Consider the following 20,954-nt stretch of genomic DNA (forward strand, 5'->3'; position numbering starts at 1 on the left):
CTAGATTTGAATAATACAAAGAGAGTAAATGGGTGAAAAATAAAGGAGACAGTGTGGATATTTGCGACGCTATTGGCAATGACCGCCCTATTCATTCACTGTACTTGTTTATTTTGAGGAGACTCTTCACTCTTCCCTTATATAGTAAGTCATATAGTTAAGTATTATTGTCAACACAATATATACAGTATAATCAATATACTGTATTGCTATGGTTTGGCGGCTGGATCTTACTTCATACCCGGATAAGTAATTTTTGTTGTGAAAGCTTACGTGATACGACACAGCATTTTTGATTGGGCATTACATCTGCGATGTTGCGAAGCTGCACACCTGTACACCACTCATGAAAACGCACACCACCTGACATTTTTGTCATTTTTGACCGTGTTGCTTGGTGGGAACAAAATGCAAAACAAACTTCTTAAACATCAAAATGTGAAATGTTTTCTTTTTAGGAAAGTCCAACATCAATAGTGTGTTAGTAGTTAGTTTTCTTTTTAGGAATTGAAGGATGTAGAAAGTTTGAATTATTTTGGGATAAATTCCCTATTAATGCCATATATAATTGCTTTGTCTCCATCTCAGGAGCCCAGTGAAGGCTTTTTAAATGTTACTGGAAGTTGCTTTTGTACCACACTACTTTTTTTTATTTTTTATTTTTTTTAATAAACATGGCTCGCCATGAAGTCGGCGAGCCTGAAGCTAGACTGCACTGTTTGTTTACAGATAAGGTTACTCTTCTTGCTTCTAGTACAGTATCTTCTATGTGAGATATTCAGTCATCATATTACATAATTGTCCCTGAATTTGGTTATTTATTTATTTTAAGGTGGAAGTCAAGAACATTTTTGCGGGCCCCATAAAATGACGTGAAGGACCAGATCGAGCCCGTGGGCCTTGAGTTTTACACCAGTGATTTAAGGTGAAGCGCCATCTACATGGGCTGCTTGATCCACAAATATCAAGACACTTGGATCAAAATGTCTGCCAAAGGAAATCTGGCTCCAATGAGATCTGGCAGCTGAGATTTTCATTTGATTTAATTTGAAATCTAAATGTCCTTCTTTCTGCTTCCAAGGGCGAGAAAGAAGAACGAGAAGCCAAATTAGCTCAGTCATGTTTGATTATAAAGGGAGTGTAATATAAATACAGTGGCGCCTCCCAAGAGTTGAATGGTCCAATGTGGAATTCAACTCATACAAAATGTCAAGCGTTCTAACCGCTGTGTTGTTTTTACTTTTCACTACAAACAGTGATTATCTTTTTCCCACTTGTATGACAATTAGAATGTCAAAAAATGGGATGCATGATGCGACTTTCTGACGCCAGTCGCCTTTGCATTACAACATCCATCCGTATTCTATGGCACTTGTTGTCATTGGGGTCACGGGTCAGCTGGCGCCTGTCCCAGATGACTTTGGGCGAGAGGCGGTGTGCAACGTGGATTGGGTGCAACAATCACACATTGCAGTTAAGACGGACAGTTTTAATATTAACATGGGTTGACTCCATTGGTTACGGAGGCCTGGAAGTGTAAAACAATATAACAAATTGTGAAACACTTTTACATTTCAGAAAACAAATTAACAAAAGCCGGCACACTTTTACATTCCAGAAAACAAATTAACAAAAGCCGAAACACTTTTACATTCCAGAAAACAAATTAACAAAAGCCGAAACACTTTTACATTTCAGAAAACAAATTAACAAAAAACGAAACACTTTTACATTTCAGAAAACACATGATCAAAAGCAGTAACACTTTTACAAAAACAAATTACAATTGAGAAAACCCGGAAAGGGATCGTCCCATTTCACAGACATTCTTAGAAATCCCACACCCTTTCTTGGCAAGACCCACACCGCTTCAACATGATTGGCTCCTGCATCACGGGAAGGGTTGTAACACATTGTAACACAATTAAGCATTGTAACGTTACAATAGCCTATAACATAGACTATGATGGTGACAGTTTGACCATGTAGCATATCGTCGCTGTTGGGCGGAATCCGAGCACATCCAAAATTGCTACTTTTCAGCAAATCATAAAATGCCTTCTTTCTTGAGTTACCATGCAAGATGTTATTTAACCTTATATTGCTATCATATATAGATGCGCGCCAACATCATCTTGACACCACTCCAAAATCATATTCAATTGCTAATTTATTATGCTGTCATTGATCAAAGTTTGCTCTCATGCAGAACCCCCTGACCAAACAAAAAGAATTTAATACGTCACAAAAAAATCATCTTCCCAAACTCAGTGCAATAAATAAAACTACTGTATGAGCTGACTAAGTAGTTTAATAGGCGGAAATGAATCTGCACGTACTTACCTTCATGGCTGACCAGTTCCTTCTGCACAGAAGCGTTACAGCGATCCATTTTTAACAAAATAGGATTATTCAAATGAATGTAACCTGTTTTCAATCGTTATTGTATAAAGAAACATCTAGCCTTTTAATTTTGATGTGACATAATGCTGCACAGGTCCCGCAGAGTGAGGGAAGAGGGCAGCTTTTAAAAGACTTTCAGACAGTTGAGCTCTCAAGAGAGTTAATAAATTTGTTTCCAAGCTATTTTCGACACCTAACATTGGCTACTAATGCGTAAAAGTAACAGAAGACGTAGGAATTAGACCAATCATATTGATTTGTGAAAAAAATAAGTAATTGACTATATTTGGACATTCGAGGTTTCTGCCCAACAGCGACGATATTCGAGCAGGCCCCAACCGCATATTCACGGTTGGGCATTCACAAATTCATCAATTCGCAGACTGTTCAAAAAAATCTATCCAGTTTTACGTGGAAACCCCTGCTTATTCGTGCTTTTTTTTTTTTTTTTTTTTAAATCCGTCCCCAGCTCGTTTGTAGGTTTTTCTACAACAAATAAATTCATGGCAGTTATGATTTATCGTCGGGCAGGTTCCTTTCTCCCGCAAATAGCGGGGGTCCACTGTACTTTTAATTTCATTATTTTAGGGCAGCACAGTGATAGTGATTAGCACGTCTGACTCACAAATCTGAGGATTGGGGGAGAATCTTGGCTCCGTACTTTACATGTTCTTCTGCTTACGTGGGGGTTTCTCTCCAGGTACTCTGGCTTCTTTTCAATTCCAAAAACATGACTGTTCGGCTTATTGAAGCTTAAACTGTCCATTGGCATGCATGCTAGTATGAATGCTGTTTGTCTAAATGTGCCCTGACGACCAGCCCAGGGTGACTCCCGCCTCTCGCGCAATGTCAGCTGCGAAAGGCTCTAGCACAGAAACGACCCTAATGAGGACAAGCAAAATATAAAATAAAAAGATGAATGGCTATATCACCTTCAGAATTCATATTTTACACACATGCAACATGTAATATGCCTAAGTCATATTACTGAACCTACTTTCTCTATCCAGGGTCACACGCTGCTCAAAACCTCCTCCAACCCCTTTCCCCCTTATGCTCTCAAATCCACATCATACCCGTCTCACATTCTACGTACATCTGAATGCATTTACACAGAAGTAGGATGAGAAACCAGATGAGCTTCATATAGTTTTAAGTAATATAAACACAGTTATACACACATTACTGCACTTTTCCCCCCCATTGATTAGTTTAAATATGGGCAATGTGTGATATACATTTGTAACAGTAGTAGAACTATTTTCTTTCCATACAGGATCACATGCGGTTTCACCAACCCTTCCCCCCCTTTTCCATACAAACACACACACAAGCACACACATGTACCTGTCCCACTGACAGACCCCACCATGCATACACAGACCCACACTTGAATGCACACAGGAATGCGAGTGGAATGACACAATCCACCCAACGCAAAAATCTGGTTGGCCTGCTCGCTAATGAATAGCCATTCAGACAGCGGGACAAAGCTGCAGCTGGATTTGCGCTATACAGCGAGGTCAAGGGTCACTCCAAGCACTGACAGAAGTAGAAACCAGAGATGAAGGCAGGGCTCTCCTTTGATTAAACAAAAATATATGCCCTTTATTTACATCCACTGCTTGGGCGCTTCTGGGCCACACAAGAGCATCAGAAGCAGAGCAATGACTCAGAAAAGAGATAATCAAAGTGCATTAATCAGCGAGACTTCCAAAAAGTCCCGGCAGGTTAGCTTGGTCATGGTAAGAAGCAGAGAGCAGGAGTTTAAGCCTCTTCTTCTTCTCTGTGAGCCGAACTGACCCTGAGGCAGAGGAGAAGAAAAGAACATCTCATGATTAAAAAGGGCTGAGGACCAGGAAGTGAAACATAGGAGAGGACAAATGCTGTCTGGAAGAACACAAGCCGGAAGTCAGCCTCAGTATTGCTCCCTTATTAATAAGTGGCGGAATAGATGAGAGAAAGAGAGAGAGAGAGAGAGAGAGAGAGAGAGAGAGAGACAGAGAGGTTGAAAAACACCCCATTAGCTCTTTTTTGATACGAACAAGAGAGACAAGGAGCTTCAACTTCACATCTGTTAGCAATGAAAAGAAGTTTTTCAACATGGAGGTTGAAACCTATCTGGAAATGTCTTTGGTCAAAAGGTGGATCTGCTTTATTGGACCGATTAGACGTTAAGACAGAAGTCACAGCAGGGTCACGTGGGCCTGTCAGAAGAGACTGAAGACAGGCTAATGACGTGGATTTTCACTTTAAGGCCACATGGGGACTCTGTGACGTCATCTCAGTGTACTGTACAGAGGACCACTGAAAGGGGCCAACACAATCTTTGCAAACACATTGTTCAAATTATGAAACATAAAAGGGAAAAGAAATAATAGTAAAAATAAATAATATGTTCCACATTCAAACTGTTGCAATCATGATAACTTTAGTAACTGGAAAATCAGCATTTTGAGTAACTTTTGAACATTCTTTATAGGTCGGTAACACTTTTTTTCAGACCGATACCAGTACGAGTATTCACTCAAGTACCTACCGATACCGTGTACCAATACCACTTGTACTTTTGATACATAAAATTTCAATTAACACAATCACAGATAATTGTGAAGTAAAACAACATCAATTACTGACCCGTTCATGATGCATGACATTGGCATAGGTAGCACTGGAGCTATCAAACAAGTGTTAAAACTTAGATTCGATTATATGGCCTTAAAATATATATATATTTTTTTTCTCACAAATGTCTAATTTATAATTTTAATCATATTTGGCCCCTATGGAAAAACTAAATGGCGATTATATGAAATTAACAACATTAACTTGTAAGAACTTCCACAGAAATAATAAACATTTTGTCTTTATGGCGGCACATCCGCCTCACAGTTCTGAGGACCCGGGTTCAAATCCGGCCTCACCTGTGTGGAGTTTGCATGTTGTCCCCATGCCTCCGTGGGTTTTCTCCAGGTACTCCAGTTTCCACCCACATCCCAAAAACATCCATGGTAGGTTGATTGAAGACTAAATTGCCCGTAGGTGTGAACGTGCGTGCGAATGGTTGTTTGTTTATATGTGCCCTGCGATTGGCTGGTGACCAGTTCAGGGTGTACGCCGCCTCTCGCCCGAAGATAGCTGGGATAGGCTCCAGCACTTCCTTTTGGACAAAAATGGCCTGTATCATCAAAACATGTAGGTTAGCACGAGCTTTAAAAAAAATAAATGAACCGTCAAACTGCATGGCTCAGCTGGTGTCTGTTGTAGCGATTTACGCCGCCCGCACCCCCTCCAATTCTCTGTCTTTTCTCATGTAGAGTTGTACAAGTGAGACAAGGTATCCTCTGCAAAATATTTGTGGCCTGAATGCACATAGCTTAGGTCAAAAGTTTCCGACATGTCGATAAATCACTGCTTTTGCAACGGTTAAATAGGCAGTCTTTGGCAATGTTAAGTGCGATTTACTCCACAATTGCCTACCATTGGGCTCCTTTCTCGTAATACAGAAAACGTCAAATTGATTCTGCTCGTGTTGTCCGTTTCACAAGTTTAAAAAAAAAAAAAAAAAAAAAAAAAAAGAAGCAAAAGAGGCATTGGGAAAACTCACTAAATCTAGTGACAAAGTTGCTAATTTAGCAACACTGACTGTGCTTTTGTAAACTCGCTCTCTGTTTTCAGCCATGTTGTTGGTGGAAGCAGTGCACATAAGCGGGAACGCCGGAAGCCTTAAAAAATACAGTTGAATTAATCAGTTAAATCATGTTAATTGTCCAGTCCTAAAAAAAGCAATTGTTTTATTGACCAAATTATCACAAACAGTGAGTCTCTTCACATTATGACTAAATAGATCAGACTTTGCAGTGTGTAGTATATGATCCTGTTCTTCTTTTATTATTAATGTCCAGTTCACATGAATGACTGCACGGTCATTGTCACATTACCTCTTAGTTATACAGTAGGTAGTCTTCTGTAATTTAGGTAGTCTTCTGTGACGGCATCACAAAAAACAAACCAAGAAAAACCCCACTTGTGCTCAACTTCTGAGTTCTTGTGTGACTTTAGAGGCATATTTTCCCCCCAAACGTCAGTTGATTTTTAAGCTGTTTAGGGCGTTTGAATTGCTGTTTGTATTTACTGACAAATAAAAAATCTTAGACAATGAATATTTATGAGCATCTTTATTTATGAATACTGAATACAAATTAGCCTACACACAACAATAATCAAACATATCTTTTTATCTATTATTTCAAAGTAAAGTATATTGAGATCTTCAATATGAAGACCACATTTCCACGATCCCTCAAAAGGAACGTCTGACATACTTGCAGTGTACATCCCCAATGCTTTGTATGAAGGCTTGTCATGGTTTAGATGAGCTTTAGAAAAGATGGCACACCTAGCACCAGTTTGATTTACACTGATTGGAGTTTTGAGTCCACTCTGTATTGATTATAAAAGTGCAGCCATAAAATGGCCACACACTTCCTGCAACTCAGTTCGGCGGCTTCTTGTTAATCAGCGAGGGTTAATTGCACCTCAATCTTCTTACAGCCACAGAAAATGATCCCAGATGATAGAAAAGCCATATTTAAGCTACTGTGATCTACAATCTGCCCCATCAGGTACAGCGAGGAAGGGGTGAGGGTTTTGCATTCTGCACTACCTCACTTACAGTATATTCAGTGGTGCAAATTAAAATCCAAAATGCCAACTAAAAAGGGATTCTGTGTTTTATGGGGCAGAGAATGAACCATTTAGAAAGAAGTGGTGCGCATTTTTGTATCCGACATGGGTGTTTGGCAGGATGCATTCCCCCCCATGCACTGCAGTGGTGTCAGCCTCCTGGGGGACGTTATGCAAACTAATTGCCATAAATGCCACAAAGACTGTTCTTACCCTTTAAAAAGATGCAACATCTTGGGAGTAAAAAAACAAAAAACGGAATTACAATCACTTTTTCCCAGGCGCTTGTAGTCAGTAAGACAAGGAGGGGTGGTGGTGCTAGTCAAACAGCAGCTCTGTGGAGTTATTAGCATTCCTTTCTGAAACCAGGGTATTCGGCACACTGGGTGCATTATTTGTAATCTGAGTCTTTAAGAAGACTTTTTGTACAGCTTGAGGCAAAAACTGAAACAATGTACAATGTTTCCAAAAAATAATATTATAAAAATTGTTGCTGTACATTTAAATGAGGCAAAATATTCTTTTTTTTCCCTTTTTCTTCACAAAAAACAAACAAACACAATGACACCGGAAGATAATGAATGTGACATCAGCACTGACAATTGAGGCCAGAAAGCTTTCTGGTCATGTTTGGTCCATGTTCAAGTTTCCATAAAAAGCATGCTGCAGAAATGTCCCACTGCCGGAAAAAAAAAAACGCGTGAGCGGATATTAGAATCCCTCTGAGGCGACAAGTGCTGATATGTCTCTCTCTTTTTCTCCTTCCATGCTAACGCTAGAACCAGACCGAGGAAGATGAAAGGAGCTATGATGACAAGCGAGCACAGCAAAGCCTGCTTTACACGCTACACCTGAGTAAAGAGAGGTCACGTTGAAATCAAATGAATTTAAAAAAAAAAAAAAAAAAAAAAAAAAAAAAAAAAAAAGGACAAATCCCACACAGTTCAAGTGTTCAAATCTTGATATGAAAGCTGTGATCCAGATGGAAGCAGACATGTGTGAGTGGTTCTTGTGTGTATTAACACAACCGTGTGAGACCTTTTCTTTGGCCTTTAACCTCTTTGCTGCATTTGACAAGCAGATGCTTTTCATCACGGCATTCTTTATGCTTCTCTCTTAGCTTGGCACTTGAAATGGGGGTCCTTTGACATATAAGCACGGCCCACTAAGCGAGGAGTCCTTCTGCACGTGTCAGCGTCGTCTGTGATGATTGAGTCTCCAGGGAAGTTTCACTGATTCTTTCTTTCCAGGTGATTAATAATAAATTCTGCCAATGTGTCGCTTCTGGTCCAACATAGGTCACGTGAGATGATCCAGAGTGCCCTGGACTCATTTTCTGACATCCGTATTCAGGTAAGCTAGAAGGTCACAGGTGCTGTGCTCTTGTTTTGGAAGTTCATGGTCTGGATGCTGGAGAGGATCTTCCTCTGATGGCCGGCCAAAGTCACCCCCATGTGCAGCAAGTCTCTGACAAAGGGGAAAAAAAAAACAAATTTACTTTCAGTTCAAAAACTAACTTTGTGTTGACAAAACACTGAAAAGGAGATTGAATGCTGACAAACAAAACCCATAAAGAAGGGATGAAGTGAGGACTATATATCTTAAAGAGCGTATGATAACAAAATAAATCCAATAAAAAAAAAATAAAAAAAAAAAAAGAAAAAAAAAAAAAGAAAAAGGCAAAATAAAAGAATCTTTGACAAATAAATAAATTTGCCAATAGGTGAACCGGGAATATGCGTTGGTCAACTGTATTTGTATTTATTTTTTGAGAAAATAACTGTCTTGAAAGAGCAGCACATTTTCTTCTTAACTTGCATTTGAAGAACAGCTTAAGAGTTAGAAGTCTTTAAAGCAGTAATGTACTGACTGTGTTGTGATCTGGCCCAGCTGCTCCACGGTAGTGAGCCCGGCTTGCAGGAAGCTGTCCTCGTAGCGCTCCATCTTGATGGCCCTCAACCATTCCCCCACCGAGGCACAGGACGAGAGGGCCATCGGCGACCGCTGGCCGAGCAGGGGGTAGGATGGCCTACAAAAAGGAGGAAACAAAGGAAGAGTGTCACCAAAACAACATGGAGCATCTTACATACTTGTCCTGCAACCACATTCCTGTCCACATGCAGAGATATAATGTGAGGCCGCATGATTGACAGGGACAAACAATGGGGCGTATCAGGGGTGGAGTGTCCTCTGCTGTATGCGAGCTGGGGGACAGCTAAAACGTGCACAGCAAGCTGCTGACAGGTCACAGCAGGACTTGACGGTGCTACGTCAGACTGAGCAGCAGGAGGGGGATGCCTGTCACATGACTGACATGACCGAGGAAACGGCACGAAAGGACACGCGCGCTCGTCGCCACTCCTAATCTGACCGCTGACCTGTCAGTCAACCGAGCAAGCGTGTGTCAACTCACCCCGCTCCCTCCTGGGCGACTATTTTCAGCGACGCGGGGTTCCGGATAAGTTTGTCCAAGGAACTGACGAGTTCGGCGAAGCGAGGCCGCGCGGACCGATCCTTCTGCCAGCAGTCCAGCATTAGCTGGTGCAGGTGGGTGGGGCAGTCAGGAGGAGGGGGCAGCCGATAGTCCTGCTCGATGGCATTGATTACCTGGACGGGAGGAATTATATAATTATATTCAATTATTATGGACTGGTTTGGAAGCCAAACACTAAGATAGTGGATATTCTATGGAGCAGTCTCATTATATGAGCTTGGACTATTTCTTGATTCTTCAACTTAAACATTTAAAACTAACTATATACAGTGAACATCAAATATTTGTAGAGATGGGGACAGAACCAGAAAAGTATTGACGCCCCCTTAAAAATGTCTATAAATGCCTATATAGTTTAAACTGTAAAAAGACCACAAAATATGATCCAAGACTCTTAACAGTGTTCTCCTGCTCCGCGGTCACCTGACCATGGTCGGGAGACGCAGGGGTTAACTCCCTTCTCTCGTTGCACAGCTGAGCTGGGTGGCAACAACAATAAAGGCACGAAACACCGATTTGCTGCTTTAATGGCTTTATTAGCTCCTTTGTACATTAAACGTCAACGGGTCCTCCCCTAATCGCTACTCTTCCCCGGTTGCCGTCACTACACTTGCTACTGTACACACTCGCACTGGCGCATACTCCTTCCTCCTTCACAGTCCCGCCGGACGACGCCTGCACAGTGCCGTCCCACTCACACATCGACACACACGTACACACACACTGAGCTTGCTGTCACAATCACATGGGACAATACCTGTAACAGAAATATTTCACCTTAAAGTTCGACTTTAACGGTAAAATCTGACTTACGCGGAAATTCGTGTTACGTCGCCAGCGTAGGAACGGAACCCGTTCGTAAATCGAGGACTTCCTGTACTTATTGCTCATATTTGTGTATTTTTGTGGATGTGTTATTTATCATACTTATGTTTACTTTATTTAGCTAACCTATAGGGGACAAAGCATGACATTACACTTCACCATAGCTCCAAACTACAACCACAACAAACATATTTTTAAAGGAATACCTCCGACAGTGTCAATTAAAACAGTGTTATTATCTTTGTAAAGTCAATCATTTTGCTACAGCTGTTGTAGCAGATCTCCTTTGATTGTGCTGTTGTACCTAATGATGTAGCCAGTGACTGCAGCTTAGTTAAGAACATCCTGACATAGATACTGTCATAAACTCACATCTTGGTTGCTCATGTCCCAGTAGGGCCTCTCTCCAAAGGACATGACCTCCCACATGACGATACCATAGCTCCACACATCTGAGGCTGACGTGAACTTTCTGAAGGCAATTGCCTCTGGCGCTGTCCAGCGGATTGGGATCTTCCCTCCCTGCACAAGTGCAAAGACTTTATGTACACTTTTACTACTAGATTATGATATAAAATAATGTTTGTATTTAATACATACACAACATAATTAGATTCACTAAATATGTTTGTTTTTGATAAATTTCTCGTACTGGATCACATTATATTGTGCAGGTAAACATACAGTAGAAGCATATGCATCAGTCTCGTCTCGTTAGTGTAGGGATTAACTTGCAGTTAGTTCGTTATTTGTATTGTATTGTACTGACATTTAATGCAGTGGTTCCCAACCACTATTCCACAGCACATTAGTGTGATGCGAGAGATCATCAAGTGTGCAGGAAACTGTCCAATTTCACCTTTTTTTGCCCCAAAATTATTTATTTACTACAAATAATGTATCTGTGTTCAATCTACTGTATCTATGCCAGCGACACATAGTGACAGGCAGAACAATTAAATGCTATTCCACGTGATGGCAGAAGGTACGATTAATGGCTTCATGCAAGTAAATCAGCTCTGTGTTTAACTAAATAGACCCAGATTTAACACTGAGTAAGTCATTTGGTTGTTGGGAAACACTGAATGCTACATATAGTATTAATTTGTCTCGCCATTCATTAAGTGAGCTTACCAGGGAGCTGGTGTAGGTTGGGTCAGAGGAATTCTCTTGCAGGAAGCGTGACAAGCCAAAGTCAGACACCTTGCACACCAGGTTGCTGTTGATCAGGATGTTGCGTGCCGCCAGGTCTCGGTGGACGTAGCTCATCTCTGCAAGGTATTTCATGCCTGAGGCGATGCCGCGCAGCATCCCCACTAGCTGGATGGGTGTGAACTGGCTGTCATTAAGCTACAAGGAGAGCGGAGAAAGAGCGGTTTTATTTAGTAAGAGAACCCAACGAGAGAGCACTATTGTCGCCGCGGTGCGATTTTGGCACAAACTGACCCGTAGAAAAGAATCCAAAGCACCGTTCTCCATAAACTCGGTGAGGATCATGACCGGACAGCTGGCTGTGATGATGCCCTCCAAGTGTATTATGTTGGGGTGCTGGAACTGGCCCATGATGGACGCCTCAGACAGAAAGTCGCGCCGCTGCTTCTCTGTGAAGCCGCCTTTTAGAGTCTTTATCGCTACGTAGTTTTCTTTTTTCCCGGGGACCCTCAGCCGCCCTCGGCACACCTCCCCAAACTCCCCTGTCACGACACAGACACATAAACACATTTAGACACTTTACAAAGGAGCTTATATCATTAGGAGGACGAGGTAATGTAAAGCTTGCTTGCAGCATGTACTGCCCTTTGGTTTGAATAGGAGCTGTTAATACTAACATGTTTATCAGTTAATAGCTTTGTGCTGCAATATTGAATTCAGCCTGATAAAGAAGAATAACAGAAATTGCTTTTAAATGTCACTGAATCCATTTAACTTAGTAAATTAGATTTACTCTAAATAATGACATTTCAAAAGAAGATAATCTGCATCCAAAAAGAACATGGGTAAAACAAAGTTTTATTCAATGTCAAACGCATACAGCTGGCAGCTTACCGGCTCCGATAACCTCCTCTATCTTCACAAAGGAAACATCGATTTCCTTGGCAAATTCGCGCACTGCCTCATTCGGGTCCTCGTAGGTGAAGGGGTCGATATAAACCTTGACCCCTACACAAGAGTAAAGCAAACAAAGTCGTGGGAAAGGAAGAGAAAACAAAGGTTAGAGAAGTATAAGTAGCGACAAGCGCCGTCAAGATTAAAGGAGGCTTTTTCATGATGTTAGCACATTGTAATGAACGCATTACCTTGGCCTACTAAGTACTGGCTGTTTTTGTCGCTCAGTTCTGGATCCTTTATACGGCTGTGTCTGCTGCAGGTAGACAGTGACAAAATAAGATTAGACGAGATAAGAGATGCACATTTGGCTTTGTTTTTTTAATCTTTTCTACAAAGACTGCCATGCTCCATTCGCCAAATGCGAGGCAAATTATATTAATGCAAATGATCAGATGTAGAAGATGAAGAAACAACAAAATCATTCACGGGCTGAAATTAAAAAAAAAAAAAAAAAAAAAAAAAAAGAAAAAATGTGCAGAAAACCCCCCATTGATGCCTTGATTATTTGGCATGAAAAAGAAGGCATATTTATGCATTTATCATAAATGAAAACCATGTACAGTGTTCCCTCGCCACTTCACGCTTCACGTTTTGCGGCTTCAGTGCTTCGGGGGTTTTTACAAAATATTCATCAAAAAATAAAAAAATAAATAAAAAAATAAAAAAATTCAAATAAAAAAATACAGCCATATCAGCAGCCATATTGCGGAAAGACGCGTTGTTTCATGTTGATGCACGAGAGAGAAGGTTTCCCTGCATGCCAAACAAAGAGGCTGGTTGCGCATCATCGCAGCCTCACCCAGCATCTTCCCTTGCTGTGTCTCGCCAGTCTCGTCCACGCTGTTGACTGTCTCGCATACTATATCTTAGTGTTGTGTTCATGATAACGTTTTTGGTTTATGCGATAACTTTTTTTGATTAGTTAAGCCCTTACAATGCCGCCTAAGCGCTGTGAGGTTTTTCACCTTTTGCGGGGGGTTCTGGTCCCCATTAACCGTGAAAAACGAGGGATGACTGTATCCCCAAATAAAGGACTTTTTGTTTTTAAGAGAACACAAGTGATACTGTGATGGGTAAAATGCTGAGAACAAATTTCATGTGCATGCATGCATGTTCATGACAATAAAGGTGATTCTTCTTCTTCTTCTAATAGACAATCATCCTATTTGGAGGCTAGCTAAGTAAAAATATCAGATGATGGTCGTGTTTTTCCCCATGTTTTGTATTTTCTCTGTGACCCATCATTTTTGAGTAACAAAAATTACATGCATTTGACACATTATTAATTATGATACTGTAAGACTATCAGCCATGTAGCTACTTGAGTCCTACCGTCCCCCTTGGAGTCTCTCTCCCACCTCATAAGCCTAAAATAGCATTAATGTACCACCCTTAGAAGTAGATCTGGGCCTTTGCCACCGGTTTGTGAGTGTGTGTGTGTGCGCGTTTGTTTGTGTGTGTGTGTGTGCGTGTGTCACAAGGTCACTGCTATTGTTCTCCTGTCCTGTGGAAACAGGGCTGGGACGCCTGCATCCTGTCTCTCCTTGCCTACTACCTCCACCGTCATCGCAACCTCTCTCACCCACATAAAAGTATATAAACAGACACACATGCACACACACTTTCTCTACTTGAGATGGCATCGGACACAGTTTACTCAAACAATGAAGCCTAAGGAACGTGTCCTAATGAACAGGATAAGTTTTAGCTGTGTAAGCAAAACAAGTGCAGCACTTTGCTTCACAAAGAGATATAATGCAAGACAACAAATGATTCCCATAAACAACAGAACAAAGTGGTGCTAGACAATAAACGTCACATTCCCCCCATTTTTCCATTTCCTGTTATTCTTGCAGTGTCTGTGTCTCCTCCCATGCGCTCACCGTATGCAGTAAGCAGCCACAAAGATGAAAGTGACGAGCAGCAGCATCCCGATGGCGATAAGGATGCCCGGCACCAAGAACTGGGAAGAAGAGTCAATTCCTGGCAGAGTAGAACAGACCAGAGAATTAAAGTAGCCACAGAAGTCAAGGGAGGAGATTTACATCAATAGAGCACACAAGTATGAGATGAGCAGGAAATGAAGAGAAGCAGGAAAAGAACTAGAATGTATTGTACAATTGTAAGTGCAAGGATGACATTAATTTCATTTTAAGAGATTACGCAGGCACACACTTGGAACATTTTAAAAGCCAAGTGAGAAAAACTAAGTCTTTCTTTTTAACCTCCCACAAGGAGGCTATGGTTTCATTACATTTAGTATTTAGTGAGTGAGATTACACAAAAAATAAACTCTGGAGGGTTGGGGCATAAGTAAAGGCAGAACCCATTAAATCTTGGTGCAGACTCCGGAATGTTTTAACTTTTCCTAACATAGCAAGATGTTAGGTTTTCACCATGAATAATGCATGGGTTTTAATGACACATGCAGGAGGTGAACAGGGTCGTTTGTCATTGGCAGTGTTCTATGTTCACATGAGTGCCTTTGTGTTTTCTATACTTTTGTATTTGTTTTTGTATTACCATCAGGCAGGGTGCGGAAGACTGCTGCAGGACTGAAGCTGCCATAACCAGCCATGGTGCGCGCTCGGACCTGCACTTCATACTGAGTGGCCCTGCGGAGGTCCGTCAGCACGGCCTGGTTTCTGTTACTCTCCGTGTAGTGGCACGGATCATCACTGTGCCGCTCCTATGCACAGAATGAAAACACAGTTTGGCAGGGATGGAGGTGTGAGTGAAACAGCAACGACTGAGGAGACGACAGACCCGTCAAACAAGGGAGCCAGACAGCTATAATACCGCATTTGTGCTTTTAACACCACTTCTAACTCCGGTGGTCTCAGCCAAAACTAATCAAGGCTTGTTGAATTTAATTACAGAGACTTTAAGAATATAATTGTATGATGATAACAACAAAATTAATATTTCTCAAAGGACACTGCATTTTAATTCAATTCTGCCTTATAGAGATAACATTGCTGAATTGTAATTACTCTAAGAATGCTTACTATTGTGCAGATTATAATTTTCAGTACATCCTACTGAAAGGTGCTTCTAATAATGTGGTTACTTTAGTCAACCAGATAAGTTGTATTCCATAAAACAACAACTGTAATAATAATTACTTGTTTAATTATCTCCCTGGCAGCATTGAGTAAAATTCAAGAGAATTTTTGATACAGCTGTTGTATTGGATGTCATTATATGTTAGTGTTACAACCTCGTGGCCAGTAAGCAAAAAGACAAGTTCTAAAATATTAGTTTACTTGCATGTGTTTTAAAGGAAGCTCGTACCTTCTCACAGTAGCGGAGTTGATACTGCAGAATGGTGTAGTGCGGCTGCACAGGGACGGACCAGTGAAGAGTTAGGCTGCTCTCTGTGGAGTCACTCTTACGAATCACAGACACCAGTGACGGCACTGCGAGGGCAGCAGAAGACAATTAAAACCTGGCCGTATTATCCCACACCTGTCTAGCAATTATCAGTTGCTTCTTACCATCATAGCTGGTGGTGATGTTGACACCCTCGCTTGTGGGGTCCTTGCCGCTGAATTGGGACACCCCATTGAGAGCCTGGATGGCAAAGGTGTATGTGGTGTGAGGCAGCAGGCCCCACACCTCCACCTTGCGACTCGTCAGGCCGTGCTGAGCAGGGCGGTAGCTGATGCTGTCGCCGCAGGACACGCATGAGCCCCTCGGCGTCCTGCACATGAGGCACCTGATGCTGTAGCTGAGGTCTGCTCTGCCGCCATTGTCCAGAGGTTCGTTCCACTCCAATCGTAGCGAAGTGCCGTTAATCTGGGAGGCGATGCTGCGTGGTGCTGAGGGAGGTCCTGGGGGGAAAATGTTAATAAGTAACAAACTACTATAACAGTGGAATTCGGGTTATTGTACAAGGTGGAATTAAGGCACATTCTAAGCACTTACAAGATTAATTTTCATGCTCTTTTGGCACACTACAACTGTGCAAAATTACACATTAAACTATATATTAAAGTTGTTTAAAGTGTTCACATTAAAAGACATTAGTATCCTACAAACAAACCAAATTGTTTCCTAATAGCAAAGGAAGGAAAATGTAATAACACATGCATTTTATGTACATGTGAGGGCCCATGTTTTTTTTTTTTTTTTTTTAACTTCTCCATCCAACAGCTCTTTTGTTAAATAAATTTCAAAAACTTTAAAGCATTATATACTAAATCAAAAAACACTTTGTAACCTTGTAATCGCCGCTAAAATGAACAAATTCAAAAATAATTTTCAGTATAAGGAGGAACTAGGGATAGGCACTGGCTGCACCAGTGGGGAGGTATTGCTATCCATGGAATACCAAAAAGCACTCCCATAGCAACCGCAAGGACTTTTATGTTTATTTCATCTTTTATTTATTGTTAATGCTATGATTAGTCTAAAACTAATTATTCTACAGACAGTATCTGGGACGGTGGTAAGGAACAGTGGTGACAGACATATTAGTACTGGATGCTTCAGTGAGCTAAAAACCTTCAAAAAGTCATGAATATTGACTCATCCTTTTTACAAAGCCGAAATTAAATCATAATTTCATTTCTGGGCATGTTTTTCAACCTGATACAATCAAGGCGTATCAAATTTTTCCATCAAATCCAATTATAAGCCCTGCAGTTCTGTTTTTACGCCGTTTCACCTTTCTATGACCTACACAGTCCATTTGTTTGTCATATAGGCAAAGACATATTATTCAGTCTTTACATGTAGCCAGGAAGCAGAACAATGATTCTCCAGAGCCTTTGCGTCACAGCAGGAGCGTATGTGTGGTAGAATTTAACTGGTGCAATTACACCACACCGAAACATGATGATAATGATCTTTAAAATGGTGAGAAGATCGCTGTTGCCTCGAGCCAAGGAGAAGCACTCTGCCAGTGAGACTGAGAGCTTCTGCTGCTGCCAAGGAGACAGAGCTTTGTCACAGAGCCTCCAGCTGTCTGGCGTGCAAATAATTTTCTCACTGAAAACCCAAGTGGGGCAACATCACAGACTGAGGGTGAGGTATGAATTCTGCAGTCATCACCTAGGGGTAGGTAGTTTTAGAGGTGATTATTTTTCCCACTTAACAATCAGATTACACTTTATTGTAATAATCAAGCCTGCATACGCCTGGTAAAAGATTTTATCCTGAGTGAAAAACCAAGTTGAGACTTAGAGGGAGCTTGAATTGAAACTAAGAACGGACTGATTTACTAAGATCCCAAATAGCGGGCACTAAATTGTGTGTTCATTCCCTCTTATAGATTCCGCGCACTGTAGGCAAAAGGAGAAATTAGTGGAGACCGCCGTATTTAAAAAACGGTTTTGCGCTTTAGGTAGCACTGATGGTTTTCACCATGCAACATTTGGGAAAGCATGCAAGCGCAAAAGGAAGTTTGAAGTGATGGAACTGGAAGTGTTAGTGGAAGATACAAAAAAAGAAGAAAAGAAAATAGAAATAGCGCTCCAATAATTTTGGTGAAGCCAAAAAACACATAAAAGCCATGTTTTGTTGGATTTAACTCGTCTCGAGTGCCCATCCTGCGTAAGCGTAACACTACGTTTAAAACTTAGGCAAGACACCTGAAAAGCTGGTATGTATGGACCCATCACCAGACAACTGCCACAGTGCGGTGAAATAACCCAGTTGCAGGAAAATGCAGAGATTAAAGGTTTTGTCATTGGTGATTGGCTCCAAGTCAGCCATTATAGTTCATTCAGACGCTCCAAAATTGCATCGATGAATAGACGACATGTCTCAATTGTTGTTTCTAGTCTTTCAAAAAATGTTTACACAATTTTACTCCGGCTTCACCCACCTCCGTCCGTCCATGGTAAGCATGGTGCGGTATGTGAAGACTGAATTGTCCATAGGTGTGAGTACAAGTGTGTCAATGCTTGTTTGTCTATAAGTGCTACAGAAAATGGATGGAGGGATTCAGGTATTGCAATTAAAGTTGTTAATAAAAATACAGGTGGCGTGAATCCGTGTTAAATTACAACTGTGACAAATGAGAAATGTTTCACATCCTCTTGATTGCTAATCTGAGGAAGTGCACCTAACTGTCAAGCCAATTCCTTTCAGACATCCAACATGAGCTGGAATTCCTGAATCGGCACGGAGGTGTCACTTAAGCCCATCAATGGCTACTTCACTTTTGAGTGGAAGCCCAACCCCCACCAACAATCTGTCACTAATGACATGCATCTCAATGGCCAGCTGTGACACAAAAGAAACAAAGCAGATTAAAGAAGGGGGGGAAAGTAGCACCTGAGGCGGGAAAAACAGAAGCGGCAAGAGTCGTCGTGAGTGTGTAGTTTAGCACCTTTATATTTGCAATTATAAATTAATGCAAAAAACATTTTTGTGTTTACTCACTGGTGCATGGAGTGTCAGGGGTGTCGGATTGTGCTCGGAAGTATCCAGGGCGACATGCACATACAGACTGCCCTCTGATGGAGGCGTGGCTTGCTCCCGGACAGACTGTGCACTGTCCCTCTGTGCCGGATTTGAAGTGACCCATGGGACAAGCTGCAGAGGACAAATGAAGGAAAACCATTATGAGCTCTTACATTGGATATGACCTGTGGCTCCTACATGCATGTTAACTGTGCTCAGGTGCCAGATGGCTGCAGATGGGCTAAGGAAGAATGTAATGAGAGCTAAGTAATAAATCAGATCGCCTTCTCATTTATATGGGGGTTTTAACCAAAACATGATAGTCCTTAGAGAAATAAGTAAAAATAAACAGATTTTCCAGATGTTCCTACAGAAAAAACAGAGGAATCACCTTTGAGTGGAGCAATTTCAAGTCAAGTCTTCTTCAGTGGTTGGATGTTACTTAAGATCACTTGTCTACAGGAAGTTCCTTCACAGTAGTGTTTGTTTCAAAGACGAACTTGAGTTCACCAAGGGCTACAAATCAGTGTTGTGTTGAGTGGAAATAACACCTCTAACCACAACCTGGCCCTCAGGGAAATAAACTAGTCAACTTAATGGTCAGCAAGAGCTTTGTTCCAATGAAGCCACTCAAATAATCAAGCTCATCCATCAAACTAAATCAACTTGACAGCATGCATGCATTGTACATTTTGGTGTTTGGGACAATAAATATTTGTATTGTCTATATGCAAGATAATGGGATTAGAGCCGACTCAATTTCATTTTCCGAAACGGTCAGCCTGTGAAGCTAATTAACGGTTCAATCTTCTTATAAAGGCAATTTCCCTTAATGGTCTGGTGGGTGTTTTTTTTCTCTCACAGCTCTCGTGAATGACAGAAAGCTGGAAATACCAATTGCCACTTGCCAACATGCAAAGAAGTAAAAAAAATTTGTGTCATTATAACCAATTATTACACCTCCACAGAGATCAAAATAATTAATTTATTTATTTACATCGTGGACCTTACTGGGGGGGCTTCAGGGGGTGATCCTCCACAGGGTTTGTTAATTGGACTCATTAGACAGACCTGCTGCAGAGCTCCTACCACTTCTTCGAGCCTGTTTTGCTTTGATGTCCTCGGAGTGATATGGTCTTAACATGGCGCTTCCCCCCTCCACCTCTCCCTTCTATCGCACTCAACCATAAGTTCTCCCAGCAGTAAGCCTTTGACCCTGCTCTTCCCCTCTGAGATAAGTGCTGCTCTCCCTGACCTCTCCCCCGTCCTCTCTCTGTCACCGTTTCCCCTCCTCATTAAATGTGCTGGTCTCCCACGTCCTCTGTAAAGCGTCCACCCTCAGCGCACCCCACCCACAGCTCGCCATTGTTTTCTCTTTTGGTCATGAAGTAGGCGTTGCCTGCATCGACACACGTACAGAATGCAACCTAACCACATCTCATTCCTACCTGTACATCTTGTGTAGCCCTCGGCGGCCTCATATCCAGGAAGGCAGGCGCAGGAGGTGGTCGGCTGGCCCACCCACTGGCCATCTTCGCCACAGAAAAGCTTGGGAGCCCGAGCTCGCGGCCCCTGCTGCGTGGCATGCTCCACACATTCACCGTGTGCCTCCTGGACCAGAGTGCGGGGAACGGTCTCAAGGAAAGAGGAAAGAGCGCTGACGAGTGGGGGACACTTCTTGAAGAAAACCCTGACGGAGAGCAAGGCCATGCAGGAGCCCTGAGCCTGAAAGGCCAAGTAGAAGCCTCTCTTGGATAAAGGGCCGAGTCTTATGGTCTTCACGTTGAATTTCCGTTCACCGCCCTTCCTGAGGAGAAAGTCTGCTGCCACTGTATCCACCTTGGACAGGAAGAGAGATGTTTAAGTCTTACTACGGCCAGATGCCAGCACACGACGAGATCAACAAGCTTTTGCAGCATTCAACAGATTTGAAAACATTAACTACACATCACATATGCTTTACATTATTGAAACATTTCCAAGTATGCTATTAGGGGTTTACAATAATTTACTAACTTTCAGGTAA

At 41.7% G+C, this 20,954-nt stretch overlaps 1 protein-coding gene across 3 annotated transcripts in view; it reads right to left on the bottom strand.

Annotated features, from left to right (window-relative positions):
* Nucleotides 1-6,564: 6,564 nt before the first annotated feature.
* The window catches only part of ephb4a (eph receptor B4a), a 41,461-nt gene continuing 27,071 nt past the window's right edge, over nucleotides 6,565-20,954 (bottom strand). For all 3 annotated transcript variants that reach the window (XM_061751959.1, XM_061751960.1, XM_061751961.1), the window contains 14 exons: nucleotides 20,377-20,767; nucleotides 18,908-19,060; nucleotides 16,015-16,350; nucleotides 15,812-15,936; nucleotides 15,041-15,206; nucleotides 14,401-14,500; nucleotides 12,706-12,770; nucleotides 12,455-12,568; nucleotides 11,855-12,102; nucleotides 11,543-11,758; nucleotides 10,781-10,930; nucleotides 9,503-9,696; nucleotides 8,960-9,118; nucleotides 6,565-8,556 (listed from right to left, as the gene is read on the bottom strand). In XM_061751959.1, the coding sequence (XP_061607943.1) occupies nucleotides 8,448-8,556; nucleotides 8,960-9,118; nucleotides 9,503-9,696; nucleotides 10,781-10,930; nucleotides 11,543-11,758; nucleotides 11,855-12,102; nucleotides 12,455-12,568; nucleotides 12,706-12,770; nucleotides 14,401-14,500; nucleotides 15,041-15,206; nucleotides 15,812-15,936; nucleotides 16,015-16,350; nucleotides 18,908-19,060; nucleotides 20,377-20,767 (2,526 nt within the window). In that variant the 3' untranslated portion in view covers nucleotides 6,565-8,447. The remainder of the gene's footprint in view (nucleotides 8,557-8,959; nucleotides 9,119-9,502; nucleotides 9,697-10,780; nucleotides 10,931-11,542; nucleotides 11,759-11,854; nucleotides 12,103-12,454; nucleotides 12,569-12,705; nucleotides 12,771-14,400; nucleotides 14,501-15,040; nucleotides 15,207-15,811; nucleotides 15,937-16,014; nucleotides 16,351-18,907; nucleotides 19,061-20,376; nucleotides 20,768-20,954) is intronic.

This window comes from Phyllopteryx taeniolatus, chromosome 17 (assembly GCF_024500385.1).
Source record: "Phyllopteryx taeniolatus isolate TA_2022b chromosome 17, UOR_Ptae_1.2, whole genome shotgun sequence".
Taxonomy (NCBI): Eukaryota; Metazoa; Chordata; class Actinopteri; order Syngnathiformes; family Syngnathidae; genus Phyllopteryx; species Phyllopteryx taeniolatus.